Genomic DNA, 24,647 nt, shown 5'->3' with positions numbered 1-24,647 from the left:
CATATTCTACTTTCTCCACGGTCACGGTTCACTACATAACAATAAACATGCAGACGACGACAATGATTTTCAGATCTGTTTGCTGCTGGAACAGATTAGTCTTATTATTAGGGTGCAGTTGTTGGGATCCAATAGGTGTTAACTTTAATTGAAATTAATTAATGAAATCAGGTGAGAGTTTTAGGTTCAGCAATTAACTTATTTTCAGTTCCTTGAACTGATAATGCTGCTGTTTTGTATCAAGGCATGGCTTAGCCTACTTGAGTTGCGCGGGAAGATTTTTTCGTTCACCACATTTAAGGTGAAAAATAAAATGAATGGATGAAAAATTTAGATAGACCGAGTCATATTGTATTGTTTCATCTGCGCATAAAATTTCGCTCCACGCGCAGAATAAAAACTTTACAGATTAAGACTCAATAGTACAGTTCTTATGTTGCAGGCTTTAAGTTATTGAAATAAGCTAAATAGTCTGAAATAATGGCAAATTTGTGCTGTTTACCAATGTGCAACAACAGGTCACCTGCCGTGACTCTGTTTAAGATACCTTCGAGAAAATTTGTAAAAAAGGAGAAGGAGAGACTTTTCTTGTTAAATGAACCAAATTTCTTGTTGTTAGAAATGCAAGTTGTGAACTTTTTCTCAAGGAAAGTGGTCAGTGCAGGAGTTGTTGTAGTGTAGATGAAAAAGAGGGACGGCTCAACCAGAAAAGGCTAAATTATTACCATATGGTTAAAGATCAACCTTTAAAACGATCAGCGCAGCCAACATTTAACCTACCATCTCGAATTACCTCCACCTTTACTGCTAATGAAATTTGGTGATATTGCACTTCGTAATCCTATTAGTAATAGTCTCATTCGCAAGATTGTCAGTGTCAGTAGCTGTGCTTTTTACACTTAACTATATGTAGATTGAGCAATGCCAGAAGATAGAAATAAAACAGTATTATTTAAGATAGTCTTGTTGTTATGAAGTAATTCTTTATTAGCATTAGAGAATTAGAAGCTAAGGTTTCGACTCTGTTAGCTGATGATACGGTGCAAGTGGAGGTAGATAAAATTATGTCAGATGACATGACAGCCATTGTTAAAGCAGGTATCATACCGATTACAAAGCTGGTAATCCAGAATATGTTACTTATAACTATTCTAATGAAGCTACAAATGTAATGTGATGCACCTACACAATGCATATAACTCAGTCTTTTTGTGTCGTGTGTTTTTGTGAAGTTTACGTTAATATCATACATTTTTTTAGCTCAAGATGAGGATAAAATTGATAACTTCTACTCAATCTTTTGGAAAGAGCAGCAAAAGCTAAATAGTATGAAAAGAAATGGGGAAAGATATCACCCTGAGTTAATAAAGTAGGTTTAGGTCTCCTTGAGTAATAAACTACTGAATAACTACTAAGTTCAGAACTGAACTACTACTGAGTAACTAAGTTCAGTTGACCTCAATTTTTGTTTATTTCGTAAAAGCGTGCTAAAATCAACCCTTGCAATTTTCTTTATAGGTTCTGTTTGAGTCTAGCTGCTAAAAGTAAAAGCGCCTATGAAGAATTACGACAAAGTGGCATTTTACGACTACCAAGCTCACGCACCCTAAATGACTATCGGTAGCGTATGGGTTCTGTTCTCTGCAATTTGGCTACTACAAGCTAACTACGAGCAATTGTTTCACTTGCTCACTTTTGTACTGTTTTCAGAAACGTTTACTGCACTGCACCTGGCATTCAAGATAATGTTTTAGAAGAACTGAAATCCAAAAGTCTCAGTCTAGCATCACATGAACGATTTCTCGTTATATCAATCGATGAAATGAAAGGTGAAACTTTTCTTGGAATTTTTAACACTATTAATCACACTGTGTAAGATTCTTATTCATGCTTTATGACAAAACAATGACACAAGTTATTAACTGTATATGCACAAGATATAACCTGTTGCTTATTTTGTTTACAGTGAAAGAAAATATTGTGTATAATGCAGCAACAGACCGAATAATAGGATTTGTTGATCTGGGTGTCGACAGACAATACAATAATGAAGCTCCTGCCACACATGCCCTACAATTTTATGGTAGGAGTATCCTCAGCAATTTTTCCCGGCCTATTGTTTTTTATGCCACCAAGAATACAAAGGCATTTCACTTGGTTAGCATGTTCTGGGAAGTGGTTGAATCCTTGGCCGGATGTGATTTTACAGTCTTAGCACTTGTTGCTGATGGTGCATCCTGCAACCGAAAATTGTTCCAATTGCTCAATAATTCCAATTTGACCGTCCCCTACAAGTGCATTAATATTTATCAGCCAGAAATGCCTATTTATTTGATTAGTGACCCTCCACACTTGCTGAAGACAGCCTGTAACTGTGTGAGATCCAGCCGTCCAGGTGGAGCTAGAATAATGAAGTACAATCAACATTTCATTTTGTGGAAGCATTTTTGCCATGTTCCCTACCTATTTGAAAGTTCAGAGTTGAGAAGTTGCAAGTTGACTGATGGCCATTTTTCCCATAAGAGTTACGCAAAAATGCGGGTTTGCTATGCCGCACAATTGCTCTCTGGAACTGTCTCCAGTTTAATGAAGAGTCGTGGTGGAGAAGAAATGAAGATGAGTGCGTGGTTTGCTGGTTTGATGAATAAGTGGTTTGACCTCATGAACACCAGATTAAATTATTCATACAACCCTGACTTGAAACCATATACAACGATTGATGATCCTCGTCTGAAATGGCTTAATACATTCCTTTCAGAGTTAAAACAATGGAAAAGCAGTTTAACTGGGTCCGTTTCCGAACAGTCAAAGCAGTTTCTGAGCCATCAAACCTACGACGGTTTAGTTTCCACATCCATGGCCATTGCTGAATTGGTGAAATTCTTGTTGGAGAACAGCCCAGAAGGTTCATACGTCTTAACTAAGCGCTTAAACCAAGACCCATTGGAGGCCTATTTCGGTCATATGAGACAAACTGGCCGTCGAAATGAAGTGCCTGATATTCACCAATATGCACAATTTGAAAATGTGATAATGTGCAAAAAGAATATCAAGTCACTTAAGGGGTCAAATGTAAATCACGTTATTGACTGGAAACATGGTGATGTTTGCGATGATCCAATGCCGAAGCGAAAAAAATAACTTGATTTCGAGTGTTTTGACAGTCTGCTTACAATACAGTAACACTTAATCCTTCTTGAGCTAAAACTGACGAAGTACATGTAAGAAGACAACTATGTAATGTACATTCATTTTAATGATTTTCTCAGACTTACATTTTGATCAGAGGTTACATGCAGTACTGAATTTAAATGATTGGCTTTTTGATAGCATCTAATCTTCACGTAAAATTTACATATTTTCATGCACAATTTTTGCAAACATTCATCAAAAACAAGATTTTCAAATATATCTTTTATGTTACAAACACTCAAAGAAGACATGCAACTTTCCATGATGTGCTCCTTTATGTCTTGTTTCCTAAAGACACTTTCTACATACATCAACAATTTCACTAGTGATTTCGCTGGAACTGTAAGATGTCCATAATTGTTATTATTTAAAGCGGAAATCAAGGAACTATTAGTGGTTTCATTACTATAATCAGTTAAACAAGACAATAGATCTATTTCTCTCGGATTTATACAGCGCTTAGTGAGTTTCTGCAAAATATAACCACCTATGTACTGAATTATGAATTCTTCGTCTCGGGTTAACTTGTGTAATGTCAAGTGTTTCCCCTTTTTGTTGTGTGCAACAGTGGTAACGTGTGATAAAAATACATCAAACAATTTTCGTGTTAAACATAGTGACAATTTTCTTGGCAAGAAAAATAGTGATGGGATGCACGTAATTCCATCACAGGAGAATTTATGAAACAGTTCATCCGGTGAACTGTACGAAGAAAATAGCTTCATAAAATAGTTAACCGCATCTGCAGTTAGATCTGTTTTAACGCCACCCACTGTTTCCCACCATTCCATCAGCTTTTCTCTTGTAACATTATTGCAAGAAGATTCTGCAAGACAAGTGTAAAATTAAGTTTGTTTGATTTTTTTAATCGGAATCTGCCAATGATAGAGCTCAAAATGAAATAAGTTTCAAACAAAAAACAAATATACCGTGAGCAGTTTTTTGATGAGCCAGCAAAGTTTCATTACTTGTGCAGTTATGCAAACATTGTCCACATCTGCAAATAAATATTTTCATTATCAGATTAAATGACATCAATATATCAGTACAGTATTACTTCAAATACTCGTTACGACTTACATTAATTTGTTGTTTTGCTTGGCTGTTTATTATAAATTGGCGAGAACGTACACTCTGGGTGACCGCCATACAGGACAAGCTCAACAGCAGTTGGCTAATTGATTAATAGGCATATCGTATCTTACATGAAGTTTGCTGCATCGTCTTCTGGGTCACAATCTATTTCAATAATTAACTTCAAGTTGACATCCATTAGATCCCAACAACTGCACCACAATAACAAGATCTGAAATCAGACTTTCAGTAGCCTATTTTAATGACACAACACCTGCAACATAAGGCCTATGCTAATGAGTAATGAGTTTAGTTGCTAATTGCCTGGTCGAAGATAAATGTGGTGAACGAAAAAATCTTCCCGCGCAATTCAAGTAGGCTAAGCCAAGCCTTGATACAAAACAGCAGCATTATCAGTTCAAGGAACTGAAACTAAGTTAATTGCTGAACCTAAAACTCTCACCTGATTTCAATAATTAATTTCAATTAAAATTAACACCCAATGGATCCCAATAACTGCACCCTAATAATAAGACTAATCTGTTCCAGCAGCAAACAGATCTGAAAATCATTGTCGTCGTCTGCATGTTTATTGTTATGTAGTGAACCGTGACCGTGGAGAAAGTAGAATATGCTCCAAGAGAATAAAAGAAACAAACATGACGTCATGCGCAAAAGAGAAGTTTCTACTCATGTGTTTAAATCTCTTTGGTTTACGTGATAAATAATTCATTTAAGGATCCAAGATAGATTTTCATTTAATTTTATTCCTAAGAACGTGATTTTCTTAACCTTTTGAATTGGAAAATTGTAAACCATTAGCGGCTTATTATGATACAAACTTTTCGAAAAAGTTGAAAAAATCATATGTTTTGTTTTGTTTATATTCAAAGATAGTTTGTTAGCTGAAAGCCATTTGAATATGTGTTCCAGATCTATTCAGTAAAATATGGAAATGTTTCCGTTAAACCAAACAACAGTGCGTTAATTACTTCTGGTTTAAAATTTATTTTGAAACGTCAATCTTTTTATGATGACTGCAACGATGTCAATGACCGCTTAATTTGACCCAATGTAGGCTAGTTGCTCGTCGCTGTTTAAAGTCGCTGTTTCGAAGCAGCGAGTGCACTGCACTTGCACTTGCACTTGCTTGTTTTAGGTTGATTTAATTTGGAAATTAGGTTTTTTGCGTAATTTTGTTTGAAGTGAACCTATATAAAACTTAAACAACAAAAGGTGCTCAGCTGGTGAATGAATTCTTTAATCTTAGCCTAATGAACCAACATTTCGCAAATCCATGCGGGTAAGCTTCGTTGGGGCAGATTACTGTAATAGAAAATAAATAATATTTTATATGCTTAATTGTAGTTTTCAAAAATATTTCTTATTCTCTATTATTTTAATCTTCCTTGACAAAGCTCACCCTCATGGGTTTGGGTTTGCAAAACGTTGGTTCATTAAAGAATTCATTGACCAGCTAAGCATCCTTTTGTTGTTGGAATTATGCCTGGTGGCAAACATGCTATATAAAACTTGGTTGAGGTGGAACGTCAAATGACTGACTTACAAATCTTTGTGTTTTTCTTTGACACAAACCGAAGATAGATGTTGTAAAAATCAGTAAAGTATAACAAAATTTTGCACAACGTTTATGTTAACAAACTTACAAACAAAATTCATACCGGAGACCGTGTTTTAGTACAAGCGCCTAAAAAGCACACTAGTGATATAAGTAGGCATAAGCTTTTGCGTTCTGTTTGTTTGACTTGTCTCCAACGCCTGAAATGAAAATTATAATTAATTAAAAACATGCTTTGAAACTAATTAGGTGTTTGTTGAATTGAAAATATTATTGTATTTATTAAAAAATTGTAACTTTAGATTTTTTATAGGTAGTCTCAAAAGTAGCTTAATTCCCATGAAAACCGGAACAAGATATTGTGAAAATGTTATTACGTCATTCGTCGACGTCGAAAAAGAACTGCTGCCTTGTGACTCTGTGGAACAAAAGACGTTTTACTTCTAGGCTAGCTTTAAAGAAAGTCGATTAGGTTGTTACCGTACCTGTTGTAATTTTCCTTTGTTGTTTAAGTAAATTATATAGATTTTTTAGCGGTACTCAGCGCAATTCTTTAAATAAAACCTAAGCTCAATAACATAAAAGATTGCGAAATCTATTTTTTTTCTTGACTGCCCGTAACTCTGAAAAAGGTGCGGTCTCCATTATAAAAGAACCTCAGTTTGCACCAGTTTTATCAGCATAGTGTGGTTGCACCAAATGATAAAAACGTTTGTAAAAGTGTTAAGAAGCTACGAAAACTAAATCTGTCTTAATTTACGATTTAGGCCTGTTTAACATTTACAATTACCAGCAGCGGGCCTAGGCCTAGTTGTTCAGGATAATAGTTCTTGGTCAAACCATATGGTCCATACTAATCTTTTCATGATAGGTTACCGGTATTTACTTTCTTAATGCTATGGTTTAGTAGTCTGTTTTGGTAAAGACCTAAATTTAATGGGTGAAAATGTGAAACAAAATCATTTTAAATAGCCTAGATCAGGAGTGTCCAACCTTTTTCCTTCAAAGGCCGAATACGGATGTTATAATTCTCGGAGGGATAGATATAACTTATCAATATAGAAATAATAAATACATTTATGCACGAAGAGCATTTAATTCAAGCTATATTTCAATTTTAAGCAATATAAAGTACTAAATAGACCAAATTCTTGGAAATGTGCGTTATAATTCAGTTTAATGTGAAATTTGACATTGATTTTGGCTGCACAACTTGTCTATGTCAGCACCAACTGATAACAGATCCTCACAGGCCGGATGCAACTTGTCGGCGGGCCGGGGGTTAGACATTCCTGGCCTAGAATCTTTCCGAGTTACCGCCACCATTTTTTTGGCTGATAAGATTTTTTTCATCACCTATTCCTAACAGTAAAAAGTATCAACCCATTTTGATTCTTTTTTGAATCACATGCGTTCTGGGCATCGGGTTGTAAAGAATTCACTCAGGTGAGTAGCATATGGATTTCCTTTACACGATAAAAAAATTAATATTGAAAATATGTTGCGTAGTTTTTATTTTCAAAGTGATTATTTCTACGTAAGTAGGTCATGCAGCCTGTTGTTAAAGATAGGTGGTTAGCTTAGGAGAATGGGATGCAAAGAGTTTAGCTATTTAAGACTTTATTGAAGATTTAGATTAGAAGGTATACTTAATAGGCTAGGCTTAGGTTACTATATGTGATAACATTTAACTTAGGTTACCAAGAAACTGTGAAAATTAGCTTTGAATGCACGATTTTTTTTTTCGATGAAATAGTGGCAGCCTTTTATTTTACAGCTGTTTGAATCCTACTTGTTCTTGTTCTGGACTGGACTGGACTTGTTCAATATGACACCTAGATAGGTGGTCAGCGAAGCATGCTATGTAAAATGCATAAGCGTTTGGAAGTCTCTAGTACTTTTGCACATCCGATTTGAAGGCCTGAATGGAAATGATTTATGAGGAAATATAAAAGAAATTAAGACTCCTGATATTGGAGTGCAAAAGTAAAGAAGACATCGGATTTTGCGTGGTATTTGCAACCTGTGTGAATGTAGTTATTCATTTGTATTTACCTCTAGTTGATTATTTTAAACTTTGCATGATATGCAAAACAAAATTAGCCTATGTATTGCGCCGCAAACAACACACAAACCCTTACGCATTTTATATCGTGTGCTTCATTGACCACATATCTAGATGTCGTATTGAACAAGTCAACTGCATAGGATACGAACCGCTGTAAAATAGAAACCATAGGCAACATATTTTCAATATTATTTCTTTATCATGTAAAGGAATTCATATGCTACTCATCTGAGTAAAATCTTTACAGTCTGATGCCCAGAACACTTGTAATTTAAAAAAGAATTGAAGTGGGTCGACAATTTCCATTCTTAAGTATAGGCTATTGAAAAAATCTTGCCATCCAAAAAAAATGAAGGCCGTAACTTGGAAAAGGTCTATTAACAATCATGACATGGTGTTTAAAACATTTCGGATGTGTGTTAATCTGCTATCAAACCAAATAGGTTGCTGTGTTCTAGGGTACAGCAGATTGCTCAATCAATTGTTGTTTTAACCTCATTTGTGGTCATAATGTTTGGACAATCTGCACAGCCTAATTATACTTGCAACTTTATGGTAACACAAATCTAAAACAGTATAAAATGATTTTTTATAGTGTAAGGAATTTAAGAAGACCTTATATTTCCTTCTTTGTAATGAAAATGAATGATACAATATGTTTAGCGTGTTCTGGATACAAATATTTAAGCTTAAATAGACATTTTTTTACACTTAAATAGACAGCTAAAATTTGCCGTAATGTAACGTTGTTAAATATAAATGTAAGGTTTCAGGCCTTCTTAGATGTGTGTATTCTGTGTAACAACACATACCTCATTTTGTACAACATGCACATTGTACGAACACTGAAAAAAAATCATGCTTAATGAATGTAGTTTATATTGCGAGCTTCTAATTTTAACCAATAGTAAAAACAACTATATATATGCAAAAATTCATTAGTTTGTTACCGTATTTGTACAGAACCATATGATCACAAACCTACCATTTTTGATTTCAAAACAATAAGCTCCTATTCATATTTCTCATGATGTATTTATGAAACTAAACCTTATCCAAATGATTCAGGTTCGCTGAAATGTGTTGCAGTGGAGTGTAGTCCACTTATACACAACTATATTGAGTGACATTACTCCTTCCTAATCAGTAATGAGGCTTTCATAATTATGGACATGTATATGTAAATTAGTGTTGTAATGACTCGGGTCATTTACTTGATGTGACTCAAGTGACAGTTTTTCATGTCTTGGCTTGACTTGGGTCAAGTGATGACAGTTGTGATGGCAAGAAAAGAAATTTTAGGTAACAACAAAAATGTTTGTGCATTTTTTAAATTACCCTCTTTTGAAACAAAAACTCAACCAAACATATTTTGAGACTCCCACGACGTTTTGATAATTAATCAATGTAATGTGAGTTTTGTGACATCAGGAATTTTAAATTAAGAGCTTTGTCTTGACTTGACTCAAGTGGAAAAAAATGACTTGGTTGCAACCCTGATGGGTTGGATTCACAGTTCACATAGATTCACATATATACTTATAGGGCAAGCAGCCAAAAGAAATTTTTCTTACACATAAAATATGTTATATATACTATACAAGGTGCCCATTAAGTCTTTCGCCAACTTTCATTGACATGTAATTTTTTGTAAGTGTCTGAACACTTTGTGGACATGTTATATATTCTAGGGTGGTAATGGTCAGTTTCCATGCAGACAAAATTCTATGTATACAATATGTCGATAATAATACTGCTGTTTTTCAGAATCTAGTATTATTTAGGTTTTAATTTATAGTTGTGAGTTGCAACAGCACTGAAAGTTTGAAGTTTTACAAAACAAGTAATGACAATGAACCCTGAGTATGATTACCTCTTCAAATTGCTTCTTATCGGAGATTCTGGTGTAGGAAAATCTTGTCTTCTGCTGAGATTTGCCGATGACACCTACACTGAAAGTTACATCAGTACAATAGGTGTGGACTTCAAAATCAGGACCATTGAGTTGGATGGAAAGACAATCAAGCTTCAAATCTGGGATACTGCTGGTCAAGAGAGATTCCGTACAATCACTTCAAGCTACTACAGAGGTGCGCATGGTATAATTGTAGTTTATGATGTCACTGATCAAGAATCATTCAATAATGTAAAGCAGTGGCTCCAGGAAATTGATAGATATGCAAGTGAAAATGTCAACAAGCTGCTGGTGGGAAATAAGTGTGATCTCACCACGAAGAAGGTGGTTGATTACACAACGGCAAAAGAATATGCTGATACCTTAAAAATTCCATTTCTCGAAACCAGTGCCAAAACGGCCAGCAATGTTGAACAGGCGTTTATGACTATGGCTGCAGAAATTAAGAATCGTATGGGTCCCGGCACAGCCGCCTCTCCAAGCCAGCGTTCAAATGTGGATATTAAGAGCAATCCGGTAGAGGGTGGTAAAGGAGGCTGTTGTTAGAATGACTTTGCGTTGTGCCCTGTTTAGTGAAGTTATCATTGTCATATCTTGGATTTGATTTTACAAAACTACGTAATAGGATATGCATCGCAATCGATTTCTTTGTGTCATTGGCAATTTATTTATATTGAATGCCATGTAGCACTTTCTAACCACAACCAATTATACAAAGGGTTTATATAAGTATATTCATGTGTATGTGTTTCTGCATAAACACACCTTACATATCAGTCATGAGTAGTTTGACACTTAGCTCAGTTGCATAATGTATTGTTATACGTTGCCAGATTATTTAATTATTAAGTATACGCTGGTATAAGCTTGTAGGCTAATATATCCTGTAATAATGTGGAATATATACGGTGCTTGTATGACTTACGTTTAAACTCAATTGCATACTACTGTTGTTTGGCTGTAAACTGTTATTCGCTGTCTATATGTTGGTAACAAGACATACGTGTATTTATGTCATCTGACAACGTATTGTTGGAATAAAGATGCACAATATTTCATTTTAACGACCGTTCTCTTTAATGCATTACTTTGGTTAACTACTCATGGTGATAAGTATTGCTTTTCATCTGGTGATTAGTTTTAATGTGACATTGAATTTGCAGAACATATCTCCAAGGATATTATCCGCACAACTACTTTAAAGATATTGTACAAGCTATTTCGTTTGTAGATTTTCTCTATGTACTCCATTCTGTTTTTCATGTTCAAAGAATATGTGTAATTTTCCTGTGATTGAAAGTTGTCGCCATTTGCAAATAACAAACTATTGTAAATATGTATTTCGGCTCTTCGGAAAATAAATCATCTATTCAATATTAAATAAACTAACTTGATAATTTTTTGATCATTTGTAAATTAGAAAAAGTATTGTATTTCTACAAGGGATTCTTGATATTATCAAAACTTGAAATGGGATGAGAAAGCTGAGCAATAAATGTTAAGCCTAGGTCTATTTCTGCACATTGGTTCATGCCAACTTGAGTAGAAACCCTTCGCCAAGATAATGAGGTTTATGCGATCTATAGGTGGAATGGTTGATAATTCAGTATAATACAATACCTTGAAATGTCAGAAATGTATAGTAATGCATTTTATGAATAAAATATGTTTTCAACCTTTTTCTACTCTAGTTGAGTCTGTGATGTAAATTAAAGAATTGTTGGTTTCTGCAAAAGATTTTGTGTTTGCCATTGTTGTATGTGGTCATGTTGGCGCTTTAAATTAACATGCTCTCTGAAATAAAATTGTGAAATTGACTGATGCTGTTTTTTAGTATCTGCATAATGTAGAGGTGTAATTATTTGCTCGCTAGACAAGAAGCTTTATAATATCTTAATCTTCATCAGAAAGCCATTTTGTGTAACCCAGCTTGATAAAAAGTGATGTATAAAATTTAATATTTCACTTGTGTTGAACAGTTTTGACGTGTACCGATTGCATTAAAATATTTGGTAGGCTTAACATCCGTCATTTACTAGACCCGACGTCATTTGCTACACACTTACCTTTTACCACCTCACTAAGTTGAGCACCACTTGTTATTGTTAGATGGATAGAATGTTGCTTGATTGTGTGCCTATTTGCTCCATACATCAACTGTTACTTTTATGAAAGCAAACTCACATTTACTGATACACAAAACGAATATATCTCAAAAAAATCATAGAAACAATGTGGAAATGTTGAATATCATCAAAAATACGTCAAGATATTTTATGCATTAAATACATGTATGTGGAAATACAACTTCTGCGTTTATGTTATAGGTAATATGTAGACACTGTTTAAAATTTAAAGGCAAATTACATTAATAGTGTAGAATGATATTAAGGGCAGAAAGCATCTTTAAACTAAAAAACAATTGTTATGCTCTTTTGAATTGGCTTGAAGCTTAGTGTGAGTTTTCTTTCTTTAAAGATGTTATATATATGTGATGCTTAAAATGACACATTTCAAAAAGTCAATTTTGATGATTGTGATTTTGTGTATATTCCATAATTATAGTGTATCTAACTATTCCATTGTTGGACTTGTTTGTGACTGAGCTATATAGTGAGTTGTTTTCATGGAAAATGTGAAGTGTTGACATGTAAATTAATTTTTGTCGATTAGGAGTTACCACAGTGAAAATTAAGGCTCATTAAGTAAATTGTAGCGTAAAATGTTTCATGATTTTGTAAATGTTTTACTGTTTATCGGAGCATTACTCCAGGCAGCTGTTACTGAATCCAATGGAGCATCGAAGAAGACAAAAATTGTGTCCACTGGCAGAAATGCGAAATTTCGCCAGCTGATAATTGCTGGTACTGTTGATGGCAAAGTGTCGGCTTTAAATGCAGAAGACGGTTCACTCTTATGGACTGCAGACCTGGGAAATGGACCGCTTGTCTCTTCATCTGTCACCAGGCTGTTATACAAAGACGGTGGCAAGGTTATCAGACTAATCCCGTCATTGCACGGAGGGCTGTTTAAGTTTGATGGTGAATCCTTGGAAAGTGTTTCGTTTGACGCCGACCAGCTGGTGTCTTCATCTTTCAAGCTTGCTAGTGAGGAAGCTCTTGTTGGTGGGAAAACAACAGGTATGGATGGGTTGGATCTCTGGACTGGGAAAACTCTGTACAGCTGCTCAACTACTGGATGTACTGAACAGCACAGTGTGTATGAGTCCAACGACGTTCTCATTGTGAAGAGGCAGCAACATACCATACGATCTATTGAAAACAGAAGTGGCATGGAAAACTGGAACTTCAGTGTGGGAGAAATTAATCTAGACTTTTCCAAGGGTTCAGTTGCTCGCTTATTGCAGAGATCTGAAGAAAATTTGAACTATGAAGCCTCTTACAAAGAGGAAGATATATTTAACACCATTGACGTTCGGTGTGTTAAAGTTATTGTCCCAGATGGAACGGTGTACCTGGTAACAAAGAAAGATAAACATATTATCAACTGGAAACACCAACTTGGAGTTCCTATTACATCAGCCTGGTTGTTTGTTGATGGCAGTTTTCAGAAGCTCGACCTGCTCGAACCAATGAATGTTCCAGCATTAGAAGAAACAACTGCTTCTGGAAAGAATGCACCAACACAGGCAATCTATTTAGGGTCTTATAAGGATAGTATATATATTCAATCATCCCTTTCAATACCTCAAAATACAAAGCCAAAGTCAATGTCTTATGTTCAAGGAACATCTTTAGCTCATTATGATTCACAGCGGTTTGTTCATCAACCTCATTTTGTTAAAACTAAAACCATCACAGTCAGTAATGGCAATGACTACAGCGATAAAAGAAATGACTTACTGAGCTTAAATGGTCCAACAAATCCATTTGAAGGTGCTTATTATGTGCAAAAGAACTTAGCTTGTCTTCCCGGGGGAACAGGGTCAAAAAAATCTGGAAAAACTAGACTTTTAGGACGTGACATTCCTGATGAAAATGCTGATGTTGATATTTCGTTTTACATAATGTTTTTACCGTGGAAAGAAGCAATGATGGTATGTATAACTCTAGCTATAGCTGTCATATTGCAATGTTTTCTAATCAAGAAGGCAGCCAGGACTACCACTCTGACTGGTGACTATTCAAAAACAATACCTCAACCAGAGGCATCATCAGTGTCTCTAGAAAGAGAATACCAATCAAGATTTCTTCAAGATTTTGAACCTCAAGAGTGCTTGGGAAAGGGTGGTTTTGGTTTAGTCTTTAACGCAAGAAATAAGATGGACGACTGCTCATATGCAGTTAAGAGAATATTGCTTCCTAGCATTGCCAAGGAAAGAGAGAAGGTCTTGCGGGAAGTGCGTGCCTTGGCCAAACTGGATCATCCCTCTATTGTGAGATATTTCAATGCTTGGAGTGAACAGCCACCCGTAGGTTGGCAGGAAAAGCAAGATGAAATTCTCATTGGAGATGATTCAAGTTACTGGAGCCAGGATCCTGATGCCGGTAAGACTTTACACAAGTCAAAAAGATGTTCTTCAAAAAATGCTCTTTATAGGTTTTCTGATGACCAAGGTAAAGTGTACAAAAATGAAGCCACAGGAATTATAAACAGTGAGTTGGAAAACGATGATAATGCATTCAACATACAGACCAGCCAAGGGTTTAGTTTTCATTCAAACAACAGCAATGTTCATAATTTATGTGATGACATTCCTCCAGGATCAAAATTCTTCCAACATTCTTCATCTGAATCAGAATGCACAGAAAGCTTTGCACAGAGTGATGCTAATTTTACCTCCGAAAATATTGAGAAACCGTTTCAGAGATACGAGGACACATTGAGTATTGTTTTTGAGGAATCAGACCCTCCAGCAAGTAAACACACTTCAAACGACTCTGCAAATTGGGAGATGAGTGAGAAGGATTTACCTCAGACCACAAAGAAATCTTCATCTCACCAAGAAAAGCAGATAATTTCGAAGAAAGGGCTGAGCAAGAAAGAACAGAAAAAACAAAGTCATACACAGCGCAGTGGTGACACACTTTATTTGTACATACAAATGCAGCTGTGTAAAAAACAGAGTTTAAAAGATTGGTTATCTACAAATGTAAACGATCGGGACAACAGCTTCTGCCTTAGAATATTTAGACAGGTTGTTGATGCTGTGAAATACATACATGACTGCAATTTAATTCATAGAGACTTAAAGCCGTCAAATGTGCTTTTCTCATTAGATGATACGGTTAAAGTGGGAGATTTTGGTTTAGTCACCACATCTGGTGATGAAGTATATTCCGTGGAAAGTGACGTTGATGATGAAGAGTACAACTCTGCAACAAGTCACACACAGCATGTCGGAACAAGATTATACATGGCACCTGAACAAATGACTAGCAAAAAGTACTGTGAAAAAGTCGACATTTTTGCCCTGGGGTTAATTCTCTTTGAGTTAAAAAACACTTTTAATACGTATATGGAGAAGGTCCGCACCATGACTAACGCAAGACGACTGAAATTTCCTTTTAGTTTTCAGAAAAACTATCCTAGAGAAGCTGATCTTGCATTCAGCATGTTAAACGTTGAAGCTGCTCTAAGACCCTCAGCACAAGAAATTGGTCAGCATGAGCTACTCATGGAGCACACATGAATTGTTTCTATAAGAAAATTCTCTTTTAGTTCCGTTAGAATTTTTGTTTGTACTTGTTTTGTATTTGCGATAAGTATTTTGGTGAGAGGCCTTTTTTATGACATTTGTGATATTGTGTTTTAAAAATTTACCTTCATTTGATATTATATGTAGAAGGTTTTGTGAAATATTGCTTATAAATGGTACCCAGCTTAAAAATGGTAGAAACAGAAATGGTGCAATAATAATGACTATAATTCGTTTGAAAAAGATGGTTGTAAGTAGTTGGTCAATTTTACTTGTGTGTTCTATGTGACATTTACTTGTATTTTTTTTCCATTATTGTGATCCATTTCCTAAATATTTTAGTCCTGTGCTGTTATATTAAAACAGACACAGTAGAAAGATATAATCCATTTACAGCCAAAAATTAAAGCATTTACCTGTGCTTTCTCACCTGTACAATACAATAATCTTCGAAATTGTTAATAATTAAATTAGAGTAAATTTGCTTAAGCAGATTGTTGTTAAGATATGTATAGTGATATTCTACAGGTTACACAGATTTGTAAAAATTGAACAGATAAATGGCAGAATGCCAGTGAACCTGTGTGGTGTACATGATCAGCGTACTTGAATTTCTGGTTATGAAGAATAGAAAATATAACAGCATCACTCGTAAAATATGTACTTTGGATAGCTAAATTTTGTAACCAAAGTGTCTGAGAATATTACAAGTGTACGTTGCTGTTTTGTGTTGATATTCAGCTTTTAAAAATTAACACATACAAGTCATTGACAAAGTGGTTGGTTGTAAAATTATTAAGTTCCTACTACCTGTCTTAATTGTCCTTTACTATGCAATGTATGCTATGCTATGCAATAGCTTTCGTTGTATGCAATATACAAGTTTTCCAGAGAAACCTGGTTTGCATGATTTAATAAACTGTGTTTGATACTACAAGATGCAATCAAAGACGTAGTTGTGCAAATTTAATATTAAGTGAAACCAGAGTCAGTTTGAATGATGTTAAAAACAAAAAGATATATTTCATCAACAGTTTGGCTTCATTAGTCTTACCAAAATAACTAAACAAAACGCTCGACAACGATATTCATTTGTACCTATATTTGATATGTGCATAGTTTATGAAGTTGGTTAAATTTCTATGGTTAAACATTTGCAAGATGTAAGAAATTACAGTACAGTATAAACTCCTGTAGTGGTTGGACTGCATGTGCATCCGTACAGCTATCCTTTCAGAGCATATTGCTAGACAGAGACAATATTTGATAATTCTGACTTTTTATGCCTCAATTGTTGTGGTCCTTCTGAGTTGTGTGCGGGGTTGGCAATGGTGTCACGTGCACGGCACATTTCAAACTCCATGATATATCTTAAAAACTTAAATTGTTTCAAATGATTGCGTTCACTGTCTTTTCGTTATGATTTCAGCATAATGGCCTGATGTTTGAATTTTTCACTCCAAGTTGTTAGCATCATACTTTATCATTGGTGTTTATTCATAGATGATTATATGTTAGTTATGGGATAATTTTTGGTAAATGATACAGATTAATGTGGGGCACATTGTTAGTCAGCATTATGTTGCTTACAAGAATCTAACAAATAAATGACTAAGCAGACCTATTGGGCACAAACAGCAGGTTAATCATTGGAGGTCATGTCAAACCCCAGTACAAAGCAAAAAAAGTGAATAACAATAAACATTGACTTTAGTGCAAATAATTTTTATCAAAGTGTAATTATGCATTTCTAAACGCTTGGCATCATATGCAGTGCTAAAATGTTGTGTAGCTAGGTTAAAACCTTCTATGTGAATAGTAAAGTTGCTGCTATTGCATGGGAACATGTTGTAACCATATATTTGGTATGGTATCATTATCTTTAGTTTGATTACCACTGAACATTTTGGTAACATAAAAAAATTTAGTTAGGATTCTGTAGTTCCATGGATTTGATTATCAAAAATGTTGTGCAAACTGCCAGAAGTTCGCTCAATTGTTTGCAGAAATAAGAAAAATCATTCTACTGTAGATGGTAGGCACTTCAGCAACCATAAAAGTTGGTAAATTAACAATAGTCATCGAGAAAATTATAGTAAATATGGAGCACTCGTCCCTTAGTTTGAAGTGCGTCTAATGTAATGTTAAAGGCACTAATCCTATACCACAATGTGTAAGTAAGCGATTAAATCAGCTCCAAAGCACCCTTCTAGATGCTCTTCGAATCCAATGCTGAAATATGCATATAACAAGGTCCTTCATGTTTTTAGTATCAAAACAGGACATTGTTAGACTATACACCAAGCGATTTTGCATGCTACACTTACAATTGTGGTGAGAAGCACTCACAATCTTTGACAGTGATCACGTCGTCATTATCAACCAGGGTGTCCAACCGAACCTGAACCTTTAAATCAGTTTGAGCGGATGTTTTTAAAAATCCGAACCCAATATATTAAATTTCTTAAACCCGAGACTGAACCATTAAAGCTGAAGAGACAAATACCCGAACCGGAGTCAAACCTTTTTCTATTTGTAACCACTTTTTCAGTACAATAACAGCTTCATCTAAGAGTTATGGAAAACGTGTTTCCTGTCCGCCATTTTCACAATGTAGATAAACTGAACTAAGAAATACCAACTCATAATGAAATTTCTTGAGCTAATGAGTAGCTGAAGAAATTGGAATAATAATTAATTAGTTAGATAATGCAATGGAGCGAACCTTATATCAGCAAGCTTGCTGAACCTAAACCCTGGGCGGAATGAATGTGTGCAACCGACACAAACCTGAACCAGAGTAGAACCGGTAATATAAAATTTTGTAAAACCTGAACTGAAGTTACACATTATTCCATTGCTGTTCTACTTCCTGCAATACTTGCATCTTTGATTCTAATCTGACATAATATACAAAAATGGGAACTCTTGTGTATGTTCTTAATGGATGATAACCCTAGTTTTTCACGGATGTATCTCATAAAATCTCTTTTATGACAGACATTTTTTATTTGTTTTCCAAGTCTACAGAGAAAACTAATCAACAACCTCCACAAAATTAGAACACAAACAGCATAAAGCATATGTAGAAAACATTAAGCACACATTCTGCCGCCATTTATTATACTGTCCACTCAATAATGTACAGTATGCTCATTTTGATAAAGCATGGGATGCAACAGTAACTCTTGTATGACAAATATCACATTAAAATACAATTTCAATACGAGCACTATTAAAACTTTACCATGCACGGTATCATTAGGGAATTGCAATACTGCATGTAAAAAGTTGCATAAAAAAAAACAGGTGGAAGTGAAAGCAGCAGCATGTAAGAGTTTTATCAAATTAAAAAATACAAACTGAATTAAATTGACCCCAGATAAACATACATACAATGGCAAAATACACACTAAATAATGAGAAAATGACTTGTATAATGACATATATAAATAACAAAAATTGATATAAATTCTGATTATAAAGTTATACCATGAATTACAATTTGTTTTAGTTTACTTCAGCTGAATATGCAATCAAGTTCATTTCAGACTAACTAAGTGACAGTTTTCGAAGAAAACATGTCACAAGAAGCTGCATGGCTTGAGCCCGCTCTTTTCCTGTCTGCAAAACTTCCTCATGGTTTGGTGCCAATCCTGTATCATAGTCCAAGACACATTTATTTGTTACAAGGGAACACGCCACAACACGGATCCCACAATGCCTAGCTGTCACCACTTCTTGAACAGTACTCATCCCTGCAGGGAAAGCAAATTTGTTTTTCTTCGTACTCAAGAAATGTAGATCTTCGTAAATTGGGAAACATTTATTTTACATGCTTACCAACTGCATCTGCTCCAAGAGTTCGTAACATTCGTAATTCTGCAATTGTCTCAAAATTTGGGCCAGCCACTTGACAATAAACACCATCTCTCATGTATTGATCTACATTTGCTTCTTTTGCACTCTCATGCATTAGTTGCCTCAGATTTTTATCATAAGCATCACTCATAGGAGGGAAACGGGGACCAAAACTGCACAATGAATATATCAGAGATTTCAATTCCTTATGTAGCCATTATGGTGAAAAATAAACAATACAATATATGAGTAACATCAAAACGTACCTGCAACTCCTATTGGAAAATTTGCTTTCAGTGTGCCAGATAGATATGCCATTAAATATAACGCCAAAATTTGCGCCATGCCAACCTATACTTATATTATAGAATGCTGGGAAAATCTGCACCAGAAAATTGGCATTTCTCTGGCACATCATACAAACTTTGCAGTAGGGCATGCAACATGTGATAGAGTGGCAATTATATTCCTACCTGTCATCGTTATGTCCTCTCAATGTGTTAAATCCTCCAAAGCCTGGAAAGCTTATATGATCTTTTATCAGCATGAAGTCGCCAACAGAATACTTTTCGTTAATTCCTCCAGCAGCATTGGTAATTAAAACAATTTCAATGCCAAGTAACTTCATCACTCGTAATGGAAATCCTACCTTAAATTAATATAATTTTTCATTTACAACAAGTTAAACATATTTTCCAATAATATTGTATTTAAGCAATGCTACAATGCAATGAACACTGCAATAATCACTTTTTTTTGACAGAAGAAATTTTACCTTTCAATCTGTACCCAGTCTAGTATCGAAGTATTTCTAGTATCTAGTATTTCAGTTCATATTTTGTTAATATGCATCTTTTTGACCTTACCACCCATGCTTCATAGCCTTCATATGGATGAAAACGGCCCTGCATGCACATCACATCCTTACCGCCAAGTTGCCCAAAGACAAGCTGTCCTTTATGACCTGGTACTAAAAACATTTGTCACTTTACAAAGTTGAAGTAAAGCAACATTTATCATCCTTGCTGCAGCATTGACATATTTTTTAAGGTGCCATACATCATGCAAAGCATTTCAGAAGTCTAAAACATAAAACAAGCATACCAGTTGAAGTCACAAACGATGGAATTTCTTCATATTTTATCACAAGCTTATTTTCAACAAGATCTCCTATACCACTCAGTCCTGAACCACATATTATTCCAATTTTAGGAAAAATAGATATTTTGCTCTTCAAAAACTCTGCAGATTCCTGCACTTTTTTGGTGCTATAGCCAGTGTTGCTTCTATGCATAAATAAATAAATATAGACTGAATAAATTGCTTATTTCTTTTCAAGACAATATGAATAAAAGACCGCCAAAAAACTCAATTTGAATAGTACAGCAATACTTACGTTGTTAATCCAAGGGCACGGCTCATTTTTAAGAGTAGATTAACTTTACAGCACAATGCTTCAAACAAACTGGCCTAATATACTGTAAAATAACTAGAGTTAAGACTATAGTTATTCATCAATTCGACCCAGAACAATTCAAGCAATGGATAATGAGGACAATTTAACCAAAGAACGATTCGACTTGCAGATGTCGGTTGCGTCGTTCTATGTTTAACCGTCCTGGGTTGAATAGACCGGGAACCAGAGTCTATATCATACACCATAGGCATAGGGCATCGGCTGTACACAATTTAAAACTCAGGCAATGAATAATTTTAAAGTTTTCAAGGCAAAGTAGTCAAAGTACTGTAATTTCCATTTTCCCTTTGAATCCAGTAGTTTGGTTCAACGATGGGCGAGGCTAAGTACAGTGCATAAGGATTTAGGAAGTCCAAAGTCCGGAAGTAGAAAAGCCAAGACGAAGCAAAAGCTGAACTAACAAACTTATGAACGCGATATCAACTATAAATACTGCGCGATTGCGTGTAGAACGCGACGTCGAATGAAGTCGCTTTGCAAAGCTTTATGTTGTAACAACTTGCAAACCTTGTGGCAATAGGCGACGAATGCACTATGCGGTGCAATATTTCATCTTCTTGCCGATTATAATACTGTATATAGATTATAGAGTGATTATTATTTCATCGAAAGCTAAGTAGGTCACGTAGCCCATAGTTAAAGGTTAGGTTAGAATTGGTGTGCAAAAAATTGACTTTAGTTATTTAGGATTTAATTAAAGTTATATGTAGATTACAAGGTAGATTTAGGTTAGGCTTAGGTTACTATGTTATAACACTGAAGTTAGGATAACAAGAAACTGTGCAAAATATTTTTGAACGTACGATCTTTTCTGGTGAAATAGTGGCAGCCTATTATACAACGTTCGATCGTCGAATTGTAACTGCTTTTTTCTCAGTATGTTGCATAGATCTATCAAAACACACTTGTGGTATACTGCCTACTGGTATCGTATCCTTTGTTTTTCGTGGTTCCACGACATATGGCCGCGGGAAAGTGGCCGCGAACAAACTCACCGGGGTCAACTGAACGTGACGTAAATTGACCGCAGACAAACTGACTGTGACATAAACTGGCCGGCGATCAAATTAACCGTCGATAAATTGGCCGGCGATCAAATTAACCGACGACAAATTGGCCGTCAAAAGGTCAAAATTCTAATTCACTATCTAGTCACTTCTGTTTATTTCAATAAACGTTTCAATGTGTATTGAAATAAAAAACAATTTTGTTAAAAACAAAGGAAATAGTTACAAACAAATATTTACTTTACATATCATATACTACCGAGTTTAAAATTTTGACCTTTTGACGGCCAATTTGTCGCCGGTTAATTTGATCGCCGGCCAATTTATCGACGGTTAATTTGATCGCCGGCCAGTTTATGTCACAGTCAGTTTGTCTGCGGTCAATTTACGTCACGTTCAGTTGACCCCGGTGAGTTTGTTCGCGGCCACTTTCCCGCGGCCATATGTCGTGCTCCCGTTTTTCGTCATTTGCAATTGGAGACGAATGTAAGTTACTAACCAGTACTATTATAATAAACTAACAGACATAGAAAGGATATGTGATAATATGGTGATAATAACCAAAGTTAATATACAGTTTGTATAAGATTTACAATTCCCGTACTTATGTGTCGTTTTAGCAAGGAGTAACACGAGCCACAATCATTTCCTGTATTATTGTTGTGACGTAATATTTGTGCCTTTCTCGCATGCGTTCAGTTTGTCGAAAATAAGTTTGTTAGCGTATGGCAGTACGAAGTAACAAGTCTGGGAATAATCAGCAATCAGTAATTTAATGCAGTTAAATATAGCTAAGCCAAAATGCTATTACATTGACTGTTGAATGAAGTGCTGTTGATGTGCCAATGTTCTGTCAATTTGCAATCGTATAACGAAGAAACAATATAACCAGTTTATACAGTCAACAAATTTGTGCAAACTACTGAACAGTACAACTTAAGATAAGCTCAGTGTTAAGTCAGACAACTCTGCTTGTCGGCTTCACAAGACAATCAGCTTTTAGCTGAACAATCGAGTCTAGGATTGATTAAGCAAACAACGACCTTGAGGCTCATTATATCGATGACAATAAACATTCAGACAATCAAAGATTGTATTGGAGTGACTGGTACAGTCAAGTTCAACAACAATAACCAATCATTCCATTACAGATATCTTCAAATTACTTCAATATAAGCTTGGATAAAAAATCAACTTTTGGCAAACCTTTTTCCTAACCCAATCACTTATTTTTATTATGGGCCGAGAAGTGAAGTGAAGTAATGTAATCACTTTGTAATGGAATCCAGGTTGTAATGAATTGTGTCAAGCTTGTAATTAACTTGAGTTGCTGGTCACGAGTGTCCAGATAATCCAACCATTACAATAATTATAAGCTTGGCTTGTAAATGAACCGACTATATAATGAGTCTCGATTCTCCAGTCGTTAATATCTTTTCACAGCCTGGTTCATCTACTGTAGTAGGATAGAAGATCAATTCCGACAATATTGAAACGCCAGCGTCAACTTTCAATTGAGGTCTGGTTGCGTCTTATGATAAGATGCCTGATAGATCTTAATTCCACTCTGATACAATTCTTTCAATGATTTTATTGATAAGTACAACTTACAGAATTCTTGATAGCTATAAACTTAGCAGTATCAAAATGACTACTAAATGAAAGAAAAATGGGATGAATAACGGAGTTACTGAAGTATAACTTATATACAGTATGTACTACAACAATAATCGGCAAGCATATCTCACACACATCGGAAATGGTCATAACAATTCGTTGATAAATTTGGTACAAATTTGCTGACAATGATCGGAGAAAATACACAGAATCTTGAGAAATCTGGTACTGAAACTTAGCCAGATTGTACAAGTACGTCATTTATACCAAAAATACAGCGTATGACGTAAAACTGCAGAGAAAAAGGGTTTCTGGAAATAATTCGTCGCATGTAACTACAATTTTCGAGCTAACGTTTGATACAATACTGAACTGCAAAGCATAGCGAGCGATCCAAGTGCCATCGCAAAGCACTGATGCGAACTACAAAAATAGCCAATACAGGAAAAATGAATTGGGTAAAATTACAACGTATGGAATGCAATGAAACACAATGCGTGACGTTGTGATAAATTCGGAATCGTCAATGATGTAATAACTACTGTAAGCGTGGGAGATTATAACTTTCAAAAGATTTTGCCAACATTTTACGTGACTGTGGTAAGGTTGCGTCAAAAGATCTCTGAAAAGATAGCTACAAGCGATGACAATTAATAGTATTTTAGCATCTTCAATAACACATACGTTGCAAACGAAATAAAAAATCAGTTGCAATTCGTTTGCTGAACGCTTTACAATTCAAAAAATCATAACGTTTTTGAGCTCTCCATTCATCCATTGCTAAAGATAGGCGAGAGATCAATTCGTGCACCTAGGCATCAGTTTTTTACAAGTAACTTTGAGTAGGAGCTTGGCCTATATTTTCCTGAGTTTGGAACACATTTTATAATATTTATAGGAAAACATTCTAAGATGAGTTTTTATGGTTTACAATTGATCTTAAAAGAACTTGTTAAGACAGCAAGAACTTGTTTTAAGCCAAAGTTCCTGAACAAAGACCGAATTAACAGTTTTCAGGGAAGAAAACAATATAGGCCTAACTGTAGTTTACTGTTACAAAAGTTTGAACATAGTCATACGATTTCAATTTGATACATGCTTTAAAACCAGCGCAACAAAGATACATTTAATTGTAACAAAGGAGGAAAATGTTTGATCTTGAACTCCGCGCTCTGCCTATCGTGCCAAAACCATTGGT

General features: G+C 35.2%; 4 protein-coding genes across 4 annotated transcripts; 2 read left to right on the top strand and 2 right to left on the bottom strand.

Moving 5' to 3' along the window:
• Positions 1-3,238: 3,238 nt before the first annotated feature.
• On the bottom strand, positions 3,239-4,587 carry LOC143459755 (uncharacterized). Its single transcript, XM_076957021.1, has 3 exons — positions 4,398-4,587; positions 4,122-4,189; positions 3,239-4,018 (listed from the first exon to the last, which is right to left on the bottom strand). Exons 1-3 carry the CDS (start codon positions 4,463-4,465, stop codon positions 3,249-3,251), a joined length of 906 nt encoding a protein of 301 aa, XP_076813136.1. The 5' UTR covers positions 4,466-4,587; the 3' UTR covers positions 3,239-3,248.
• A 5,073-nt stretch (positions 4,588-9,660) lies between these two features.
• Positions 9,661-12,501, top strand: LOC143459756 (ras-related protein ORAB-1). Its single transcript, XM_076957022.1, has one exon. It carries the CDS (start codon positions 9,760-9,762, stop codon positions 10,372-10,374), a length of 615 nt encoding a protein of 204 aa, XP_076813137.1. The 5' UTR covers positions 9,661-9,759; the 3' UTR covers positions 10,375-12,501.
• Positions 12,502-12,550: 49 nt separating this feature from the next.
• LOC143459749 (eukaryotic translation initiation factor 2-alpha kinase 3-like) lies at positions 12,551-16,438 on the top strand. The gene has a single exon (XM_076957013.1). It carries the CDS (start codon positions 12,551-12,553, stop codon positions 15,479-15,481), a length of 2,931 nt encoding a protein of 976 aa, XP_076813128.1. The 3' UTR covers positions 15,482-16,438.
• A 2,140-nt stretch (positions 16,439-18,578) lies between these two features.
• LOC143460860 (purine nucleoside phosphorylase-like) lies at positions 18,579-21,290 on the bottom strand. The gene is made up of 7 exons (XM_076958517.1): positions 21,094-21,290; positions 20,745-20,826; positions 20,453-20,634; positions 20,215-20,318; positions 19,822-19,997; positions 19,331-19,521; positions 18,579-19,245 (listed from the first exon to the last, which is right to left on the bottom strand). Exons 2-7 carry the CDS (start codon positions 20,768-20,770, stop codon positions 19,040-19,042), a joined length of 885 nt encoding a protein of 294 aa, XP_076814632.1. The 5' UTR covers positions 20,771-20,826; positions 21,094-21,290; the 3' UTR covers positions 18,579-19,039.
• Between the last annotated feature and the right edge of the window lie 3,357 nt (positions 21,291-24,647).

The sequence above is a fragment of the Clavelina lepadiformis genome, chromosome 5 (genome assembly GCF_947623445.1).
Source record: "Clavelina lepadiformis chromosome 5, kaClaLepa1.1, whole genome shotgun sequence".
Lineage (NCBI taxonomy): Eukaryota > Metazoa > Chordata > Ascidiacea > Aplousobranchia > Clavelinidae > Clavelina > Clavelina lepadiformis.
The sequence above is the reverse complement of the archived record's forward strand: the minus strand, read 5'-3'. Positions and strand labels throughout refer to the sequence as shown.